General features: G+C 34.7%; 1 protein-coding gene across 1 annotated transcript; it reads left to right on the top strand.

Moving 5' to 3' along the window:
• The first annotated feature begins 3,291 nt into the window (after window positions 1-3,291).
• Window positions 3,292-4,811, top strand: LOC145057016 (ethylene-responsive transcription factor CRF2-like). The gene has a single exon (XM_079004766.1). It carries the CDS (start codon window positions 3,630-3,632, stop codon window positions 4,575-4,577), a length of 948 nt encoding a protein of 315 aa, XP_078860892.1. The 5' UTR covers window positions 3,292-3,629; the 3' UTR covers window positions 4,578-4,811.
• Window positions 4,812-11,374: the final 6,563 nt, after the last annotated feature.

Below are 11,374 nucleotides of genomic sequence, written 5' to 3'. Positions count from 1 at the left end.
AGACCGTGATGGATTTCTGAATTGTGTATTACTACACGTGTTTACATGTATTCATCACCACCAATTTCTAATTGTTGTATCTCCGGAATGACTTCATGTTTGTTGTAGTAACATATCGTATTTCCTTCATCTTTTAGTATCATATTATGTAATATGATACACATGTACATCACTCTGACATCTTAATCCTATCAGAAAAAATTAATGTATTTCTAAGTATACGTCAATGTTTTTTAAGAGCTCCAAGCGCTTTTTCCACATATTTCTTTTCTTTTTATTGAGCTCTCTTGAATTTCGCCCTTCTAGCATCATCGGGACCCGACAAAGATTTAACAAAAACTGAACACTCAGGATAGATCCCACCAATAAGGTAGTAGCTAAATTTCTAATATCTTCCTCGTAAATCAAATGAGGAAATTGGTGCGATACCATCAAACATCTTATTGAATATTGGTGAATTATACAGAACATTAATGTCATTAAGAGACCCATGACTACAAAAGAAGACATGCCAAATCAACGTATCCTGTAATACTATATCTTCAAATATTACTGACGGGTAGCCATGATAACCACATGTATATTGTCCATGATATGCAACTGGATAATTGGTCCATTTCATATGCATGCAAGCTTCCTAACATCCCATGGAAGCCATGCATGTTTGCATGATGTTCATACAATTGTCTTATGTCATTTGCAGTAGGGTAACACAAATAACGTGGAGCGCACAACCTCATCACATACTTGCAAAATTTGTGAAGACTGTCATGTACGGTGCGTGCGGACATCCTAACACTCTCATCTGTGCATCGAGATGGGTGCCATATACTACCATACGAATTACAGTTGTGTATTTTTGTAAATGATGAAATCTGATTGTACCTCTTGCATCTAAACGTTATTGGAAGAATGTGAACACTTTCGGCTCATTTACTATAAACTGAAACAAATGGTTGTGCATTAGGATCCTACGTAAAAAGTATTAACCTTCAAAAATAGCATGTTCAAAATAATCATGCATCAGACGTTGGTGGACTGATTCACAATCTCTCTGTATATATATATATATATATATATATATATATATATATATATATATATATATATATATATATCTTCTTTGTCTGCGTTGCACATGTATCAATTCATCATCTGATTCTTGTTGTACTGAATTAGTAACAATGAGTGGGCTTGTAGCAAGAAATCTAATTCATGAAAAGATAAAAAAAATAAGGATAATGATGATGATGATGATGATATTTTTGAGAGATGAATGATTTGTTGTGGTGTAAAATGATGGATGTAGGTTGTATTTATAGTGATAAAATTTTAATAAAATAAAATAAAATAAAAGTTGTTACTATTGAATTAAGGTGTCTAAGAAATTTTATCGGTTACCCCTCTCTTTCTCTCTCAACGGCAATTGAATGCTGTGAAATGCTACCCAATTCGACATGCGAACAATGAAGGACGGTGTACACCGAGTGCACCGAGCATTTGCCACCGTGAATGCCAAACATTTTGTCAAGTCTTATCGATTAGACATTTCCACGTTAAAACGGATAAATTTGCAATTAGACTTCTAAATCCACGGCTTACTCGAAATGATCCATTATCTTTTATTTACTACAACACATTAAACCCTCCAATATCACGTCCTCCTTTTTTTTTTGGAACAAATTGTATGCAATTGACTTGTACTTTAAAACCATTTTAGTTCGTAGTTCGTACTTTAAATTTCAATATTCTATGATTTACAGATAATTCAAAGTGGTATATATATATATATATATATATATATATATATATATATATATATATATATATATATATATATATATATATATATATATATATATATAGGGTAAAGTGAATATACCTAACAACCTTATATAAGCTTAGGTACCTAATCTCATCAAACTACGTCATTTTGCATTAAATTTTCGTTGCAATCATCCAATGTTCTTAAACTTAATCCTTAAACTTGATTTACTTCAAAAAAATTTGGAAATTCATCATTATATTTCTCCTACATCCTTTCATTTGTAGCGGTAGGATATGAAGCCCAACAGGTGGTATTCGATAGAAAGACGTGATGTAAAAGAAAGATATTGGTGAAAGTCCAAAGATTTTGGAAGTAATCAAGTTATGAGGTTGAAGTTTAAGAACCTTAGGCAATTACAATGTAAATATGATACAAACCGATGTAGTATTATGGAGTTAGGTACCTAAACTTATATAAGATTATTAGGTATATTCACTTTACCCATATATATATATATATATATATATATATATATATATATATATATATATATATATATATATATATATATATATATATATATATATGGGTAAAGTGAATATACCTAATAATCTTATATAAGTTTAGGTACCTAACTCCATAATACTACATATATATCTTTTGATTTCTTTTATTTAAATCTATTTTTTTTTTCAAAAAAAAAGTTCAATTATGGTTTTTCAACATGAAGTTAAAGTCTAAAATCCTCCATTCATTCATATAGTGTTAGAAGAAATTTAATACTCACTATAAAACATTAATAAATACTTGGGACAAAATAAGCTTAAAGGTTAAAAAAAATAGCAACTTACTTGTAAAATTGTCTAAAACTCTCAATACAATATTAAAATCAGACATTATGAAAATAGTTTTAGGACTATCTTCGAAAACATACTCAATTTTATGAAAACAACAATAAAATTAAAGGTAAATAGAAGAGTTTTATCCTTATAATAGCAAAATCATATTTTAGTATTTCTTATTAAGTTTATGTTTATATCTTGTAGAAGAAATCATTTTAGAGACTCATTATGTTCTAAAAAAAAGAAAAAAAAACATAAACATGACTTGGGGTTTTACTTTTAGTTGATTGATAATTAAGACATAGGTGAGTTAGTGGAATATATGGTTATTTATTCATAACCGGCTCAGTTTAATGAAATTACAATGAGTAGGTTAAAGTTTATTTTTTTTTTTTTAAAAAAAAAAAGGAAAAAAAGAAAGGTTTTATAGCAATAACCGATTCCATGACTAAAATAACAATAAACAGGTAATACTGATTACTGAGTCTTTGACGAGAAATAAAAGTTACATTTAAACCGTTAAAAAATTAAAACTAAGTATTTTATAGAATAAACGCTCAGGATTATATATAACGAAACTAATATAAAATATAATATATTTATTAATAAAAATTATGAGTAAAATTAAAATTGAGGTCGGTAGAATTCTATAAATGGCAAATATTGTGGTCTACCCTTCTCTAAACCTTCTTCTTCCTCCTAAACCCTCTCCACTCTCTTCACTCACTCTCCGGCTTCTTCCGCATAATGCAACTCCGGTGAAAACTCCTCCTCCTCCTCTTTGTTTCTCTGTTCGTTTTCTGCAGCTTTTTTCTCCTTTCAGATATTAATAATACCACTTTAATCTTCTATCTTCCACGAGTATTCTTCACGCTTTATAGAAACCTCTTTATTCTTCTATAGATAAAGGAATCTCGAAATCTCCTCTTTTTGCACGCTCTCATCCTTTTCAATGCGAATCTGATAAACTCACACAAATTGATTTTAAGCAGCTAACTGTCTTGGAAAATCGAGAAGTTATGACACCAGAGAAGCGTACTGTGCACAAAACTACTGTTACAATGGTTACCAATTTGTTACCGGAAAAATGTTCTCGGCGGAAGTCTCCGGTGGTGAATAGCTCCACTGTAGGTCGTAGAGTCGTGAGGATGTCGGTGACTGACGCTTATGCCACTGATTCTTCCGGTGACGAAGAAGCAGAACTGATTCGTCGGCGAAGAGTCAGGAAATTTATCAACGAGGTCACGATTGAAGCTGGATCAAGAGATGGTGATACTGTTAATAAGAAGGTGAATAAAACCGGAGATAAATTGAGGAAAAAGGCAGCTCCGGCGGAGAAACGGTTGAAGGTCGGTTCAGGTAAGAAGTTTCGCGGCGTAAGGCAACGGCCATGGGGGAAATGGGCGGCGGAGATTAGAGATCCGATGCGTCGTGTCCGGTTATGGCTTGGTACTTTTGATACTGCTGAAGAAGCTGCAATGGTGTACGACAACGCAGCTATCCAGCTTCGTGGTCCTGATGCGCTCACGAACTTCACTGTTCCACCATTACCGGAGAAGAAACCTTCACCTGTTTCTGTTTCCTCCGGTTACAACGAAACCACATCACCGAAATCCGTTCTCTGTTTCCCCTCAACTTCAACCGACGAGTCAGCAACTGAGTCAACTCACAACAGTACTTTCAACACCACATCACATGAAGCTTCGGATATCACCGGAGTTCCCGATACCTTTTCCGATTTCCGGCCGTTCGACGACCATTTCTCCACCTCCGATTACTACGACTTCCAAAGTATGTTCGACCCGACAACCTTACAGGTTTCTACACTGTTTCAAGATGCTGACTCGGTGGACATGTTTTTCGGGTCGGGTAAAGATTTTTGTATCGGGTCTTTGTCTTCACCCGAAGACGACTATCAGCATGAGTACAGTGATATATTAGGATCGGATCCTCTTGTGGTTCTTTAAAACCGGGTTCCATAGGATAAATATTTTATATTTATTTAAAATTTTGAGTGTAGAAATATCTAGTTGACCTTCGTTACATTTAACGGTAACGGACGAGTGTGAGTGTGTTTTTTGAAATGGTTTTGAAGTTACTTAACGGCGTTATTTGTCATCTATTGTAATGCACGTGGTAGTGCACGTGAAGGCAAATGCCATGGCGTTTTATCATTTAGTAAGTATTATATTTCACTGATACTGAATTTATAGTATTTTAATAGATAAAAGGTAATAAAAATATAAAATCATTTTTCTAAATTTAAAAGTGCTAACCCAATAAAAATGTTATGAAACAATAAGTTATGGAGCAAAAAAGAAAAGAAAAGTGTTCTTATATCAAATAAAAACAAAAACACCTAAACATGTGGACAAAAGATATATATACTTTACACTTTTTTTTTTCATTTATACCTCCCTAATAATTTAAATACATAATATAAAGTTAGCTGATATTTAATTAAATATGTTTTAAACGATCAAACGACCAACAAGTCATGGAAATTATATCTTTAAAGCATGCAACACTTTAAGTTATTCATAACTAAAATTAAAATTATTATTATCGTAAGACAAATTAATTGACTTTTTAAAAATATAATCAAAAAATGTTCCAGATAAATATAACAACACTCATTTTCTTTAAAAAAAGTAATTTTACTTGGCAATAACCTCCATCGCTGCTATTATTGATTCTAGTACTTTGGTGTTATAGGTTCGGAAACTAAATGAAATAATTGGGTCCCTATTAAAGTTAATATTCTTATTTGAAGGATTGGAAATGAGAGTATTCCTACTAGGGAGAGATTGTTTTATTGTGGTTTGGAGTTGTAGTCCATCTTATGTCTGGTGTGCCTTCGTCATATAGAAACTATTGATCACATTTTTGTAGGATGCAAGGAGTTGATTGATATATGGAGCCGTATTGCTATATGGTGGGATGTTCATCATCTTGATCATTTCACCATTACTAATCTTTTTTCTTGGCATGATTTGTAATCTTTTTTCTTGGCATGATTTGGTCCTCCTTAGGATGAGCAACGAAAAGGCTTTTGAAGCAATTATTTTTTCTATTTTTTGGTGCTTATGGAATTTCTGAAACTCCACAGTTTTTGGAATGGTCACTCATAGGAAATCCATGATTTTTGATGAGGTTATTGAGAGGGCGTTTTTTTGGATTTCTAATAGATGTAGAAAAGCTAAGCTTAATTGGACTAATTGGGTCCATAAACTTGCTTTTGCTACCCTTCTCTTGTAATGTGTTTTTCCTAGCTTCTTGCTAGTTTTTTTTTCTTTATAAAATTTTTTGCTACTTAAAAAAAAAATCCTCCATTGCTGCTACCATCTCCATTGTTAGTTTTACGATAAGAGTTTAATGATCAGGATGTAAAATTTTATAAAATCTTCTACTATTTAAACCTTGACAAGTTTAAAATATTGTAAGTATATACACACAAATATAAATACTAGATCAAATGATAATAAAATATTGCTAAAAAAATATGAGAAACAAGTTCGTTTTTAAATGAAAATATTAATGGTCGAGATTACGCGTCCCCTGTTGCTCGTCTATGGTGAACATGGTTGCTCATGTCCTCTCGGAGTGTTCTTTAGCAGTTTTATGTGTAGGACTGCTCTTTGGTTGGGGAGGGGGTGAAGGTTTCCGACTGTCTATCTTTTTCTTCCCTTATCACTTGGGTAGATTCGGTGCGTTTGACAACTGAGCAAATGAAGACTTTTAATGCGATGGTGATTTTTTTTTTTTTTTTCATTTTGGAGTTTGTGGAATTTCAGGATTTTTCATATTTTCCAGATATCTCCTCTTAGGAGATCGGTTATATTTTATAATGTTGTTGATAACACATCTTTTAGGTTGCTAAAAGAAGTAGGAAAACTAAAATCAATTTGGTTGTTTGGCTTTGAAACACAACTTTAGCTTGCACTTTGTTGTAATGGTCTGTTACTAGCCTCTTGATATATTTTTTATTTAATCCGGTTGTATTGTGTAGACTTGAACGATTATGGTTGGTTACAAAATAGTTGCCCCTACAAATCACGGGGGTGCACTGATCATAATGGCAAGTCGAGAACACAAACTATGTGGTTCACTATTTAAGGATTGTATGTTGAAGATTGGAGCTGCCATGGACGGTGGTGAAGGGGAATCAGCCAACAATCAGTGGTTTCAGCCAATTAGGGAGCTGGTGATTGATGATCAGTCAATCAACAATTTTTGCCCTTTGCGTGGGTTTGTGTGTAACATCTAGTTTCTAATGTTTCTAATTTCGGGATAACAAGTCATAATTTGATCGAGTAAAGGTTTTGGGCTTCGAGGGATTAAAGTTTAGACCTTATTATATGTTCATAATGTTGGTTAAGTGCTTTAAGCCATTAAATTATGTTTTGGTGCCAAAAAGGGTAAAATGGAAAAATTGATATTTCAGACTCTTTGTATGAATTAATGAATTTAGTTTGGTATATTTTAAGTCAAAAGAAAATGGATATGATTGTGGGGTTTGTTAATACCTTCATGTGCATATAAAGATCACCAAAAACGAATTTGAAACAAGGAAGTTATGATCGTTTTAAGTGGTTCATCAGCGAGATCACGATACAACATAGGTCTGGCCGTGACGCGGTGGCGAGGAAGCCATCATGATATGATGTCAGCACCATGACGCGGTCGAGGGCTTGGCCACGGCGCAATGACGGTTCCTGGTTGACCGTTAACCATTGACTTTTTAACCAGTTTGACTTTTGGCCAAACTTGGGTAGAATTGAGTATTTGACTAAGGTCAGGTATCGGTTTGGTATTAGGTAGCTTGTGTTGGTTGTTATGTTGCTGAGGTTATTATTGAGCTTCTACTATTTAGTTCATGTGGGTTTTCTTACTATGTTTTGTACTACAATATGGATCCTCTATATGTTAGGATGTCGGTACGATGTAGTGATCTGTTAGGCAGTTAGATTTTTTATAATTAGATGTGGTGTCTGTTTGGATAGTTTGTTGTCTATATACATATGTCGACATGTTATGTGTGGGTTAAGTTGATCCAACTGTGTGTTGAAGGCCAAGATGCCCGGGCGGTCCAACTTTATGTTGTAGGCTCAAGGTGTGCGGTCCAACTTTACGTTGAAGGTCCATGTGGCGGTCCAACCCTGTGTTGTAGGCCTTGTGTGCATGAATTGTATGTCTATTGTTGTGTGGATTATTCTGGGGAACTCACAAAGCTTTGGATTATAGTTGTGGATTAAATGTTTTCAGGTACTTATCAGACCGTGAAGGTGAGACTGTACACACACATCAACAGCTTTATGATTCGAGATTCTGCATTGTTTTCCTTATAACCCTGATTTTAGATTACAGCTTATGAACTAATGGTTTTACATTGATTATATTTTTATGTATATGGGTGTTTATTCTATTTTAAAAATGAAAATAATTGTGAAATTTAGGACGTTACAAGTTGGTATTAGATCCTTGGTTTGAGAGATTTGGATGAAAACTTGTGTGATCCAAACTCAAACTAAGGATATAATAGTTTTTACAAACCTTTTTGAAAATACTAATTTTAAAAGGAGAAAAGAATATGTGATGTGTATAGTCAGCCAAAGCTCAAAGGAGAGTGATCTCCCAAAATATTCACACTTGTTATGTATCTGCTGATATGGGAATTCTTAGAAATGAATGCTAGTGGATAGACTAATGATCCCTTCAGGAATTTCATGTTAGAATTTCCTGATTTTGTGATGCCTTGTATCCTAGGAGATTTCTTGTTGTGTACTACCTGAAGTTTAGACTGGTAATGTTAATTACTAAGTCTATGCTTTATAGTTGTGAATGATTAGGATTATATAGTCCTAGAATGCTTGATTTAACCTTACTTCTTGTTCCTTTTTTTGTTGTGAGCTTAAGGTAGAATCATTTATTCGATCTCTTATCTGATTCTACATTATTTACGACTTGCATACACGAGGCTACTAGTGGTGTTAGTAAAGACTTCTAGTGATGTTGGAGCGTAGTTGAGGAGAATCCTAGGATGAGAATCTAGGAAGTTTAGTCATAGATTTTATGAGCGTAAAGGTGTGTGTTAGTACACCTAGTTGTGGTTGAGTGTTATGACCTTGAACTCTGGGAAGATTCCTGAGACAAATACAGTTAGGTGTGGAAGATAGTTTCAACTCATACTAATGGAAGATATGATTCGTATAAGGATCAAGAAAAATTACAAGGCTGCTGTAAGGTCTGATGGGTGTTGCGTCTTGGGCTCGTTTCTTAGTCCATTTTGTCTCCGGATTGGGCCTGTCCATCCGTGAGTTATTTTTAGGGTTTAGTATTTATAGATGCTTGCATGCATCTTTGTATGTAGATTTTGAAGTCGATTATTTAAAAGATATTATCTTTATCGTTTGTAACCCTAATAGCCTCTACAGCGGAAGTTCTTTGTCAAGCTCTGCTGAGGCTTGAATCTATTGAATCATTCGACATATTTTGATTCATTCTTGGGTTTGATTTTTTCGTTTAACGTTTCTGTGATTAACCTGTTCAAAGATCTAAACGGTCAAAGAGTTTCTTAACTCTTCAATTGGTATCAGAGCAGGAGACTGTGTAATTCATACACATCTCTTCTGTGAAAGAAGTGATTAGGGTTTATTCCGCATTCATTGATATTTATTGAGCCGTCATTCCATAATTGACGTATCTCATTATTTATTCATCTTGCCCTAATATTACGTATTACAAAGTCTGATCTTATAACAGGTTAAACGATCAAGCATGGACGATTCTCAATCCAATCCTATTAACATCTCAAACAGTATAGGATCTACAACCAAGATTCCAATTCTCTACACTCAAGATTACGAGGTATGGACGCACCACTTTGAAGATTACGTCATTGGATCTGAAGATAATGGGTATCTGATATGGGAAGCTATTATATCTGGCCCATTTGCTCATTCAGGAACATCTAGAATCATTAAAACTCAAAAGGAGTACAATGATTTGTTGAAAGACGTGAAGGATGTTGCTCAGGACGAAAAGGAGAAGTTTCAATGCAACATTAAGGCATTGAGACTAATTCGATTCGTTCTTCAATCCGACACATTTAGATTGGTGAGTTCTTGCAGTACAGCAAAGGAAATCTGGGATCGACTGCGAGAGCTGTATTCCACAGATGAAGATCTGGAGCACTCAATTCAGACTTTACTTCTATCTAAATTTGGAGAGTTCAAGCAGAATCCTGATGAAATTGTTGCGTAGAAATTTGATCGCTTCAATCATCTTCTCAGCAAGATGATCAAACATGATATTGAAAGGAAGCTCATCAAACAGAAGGTCACTTTTCTGAATGGCCTAAGATCCGAATGGAGAGCGGTTGTGTCAACAGTTAAAGCACACAGGCAGTTCAAATCATACTCGCTGGCGAAACTGGTGGGGATTCTGAAATCCCAGGAAAAGACAGTGCTGCAAGAGAAAAGCGTAGTTTCAAATCTGGGGTCTCTGGCGCTTCTGTCCAAAGGAAAGAGTGTAGCAGAAGACGAAGAGGATCTAAATCTGGGAGATCACGATCTAACAGCCGAAGACTATGCTATGATGGTGTCAAATCCCAGAAGGTTCATCAAGAAAAAGTTCCCTACCAACAAAAATCGTAATTGGCAGGGAAGCTACAGTTCTGAAAAGGTGAAAGATGAACCAAAGGTTGAAGAATCGAAAAAGGAAGCGAAGGGTGAAGCTGACTCTGGTGTCAGTTGCTTCTACTGTGGTGGGAAAAATCACTACGCAAAAGATTGCGTGCTGAAGAAGATGGCAGAGAAAGATGAAGAAGCAAGTCTTATGAAATGACTGGAAGAGATAAAGAGGAAGAAAGCTGCTACTAATCCCTCTATGAATGCTCTTATTGTGCAGGGTTCAGTAGATGATGATGAGTTCGGTGGCGTGCAGGTGTGGTCGACTGACTCAGAAGACGATGAAGTGAGAAAACCTTCTCATGGAAAGGCTTATGTTGCAAAAAGTGGTGAAACTGATGGAAGATGTCTTATGGTGACAGATGTATCTCGGATAAGGGGATACAACACTGATGGTGGAAATGAAGAGGCCAAGGACCGAGAGGACTTGTGCTTTACAGCGAAACCTCTTAGTGTGCAGATCAGTGAACTTGATGAACTGATCAAGAAGGTACAATCTATTTTTGTTTCATTTAAAATTCCACAAAAATCATATGAAAAGGAATTAAATAACTTGAATTCAAGAATTTCAAATCTAGATAGTTGTTTAACGCAAACACGGGTCACGAATTCTAATCTAACTGACCAAATAAGCAGGGTGTCATCCAAGAGTGAGGAGTGAAGGATGTAGATGGAGCAGAAAGAGTTGGAGCTGATTAAGTCTAGGGATGAAAACATTTATTTGCAAAGAGACAATCTCAAATTGTTAAAACAAACGAATGTTTTTTGTTTGATTGCCAAAAGGCTTTATGCTAACATTACTCAACTACATCTAAATTGTGAAATAGGGCAGAAGATACATCGCATGATTCTACCCTTCCTTGAGTTTAAGGAGGATGAAATTGATGACGAAGCATACAACTGTGAAAGTGTTGTATCTTCCAATGATATTAATCCTACTTACATGTATGGTCTGGACAAAATAGAATCTTTTATAAAGTCCAAAGATCATAAGGACATGCTTAAAAATCTTTTGGATGAAAATGATAAGTTGAAACTTAGGACCGAAACCATACAAAAATTCGACTCATTGAGTA

The sequence above is a fragment of the Lactuca serriola genome, chromosome 6 (genome assembly GCF_051521515.1).
Source record: "Lactuca serriola cultivar US96UC23 chromosome 6, Lser_US96UC23_V15, whole genome shotgun sequence".
NCBI lineage: Eukaryota > Viridiplantae > Streptophyta > Magnoliopsida > Asterales > Asteraceae > Lactuca > Lactuca serriola.
The sequence above is the reverse complement of the archived record's forward strand: the minus strand, read 5'-3'. Positions and strand labels throughout refer to the sequence as shown.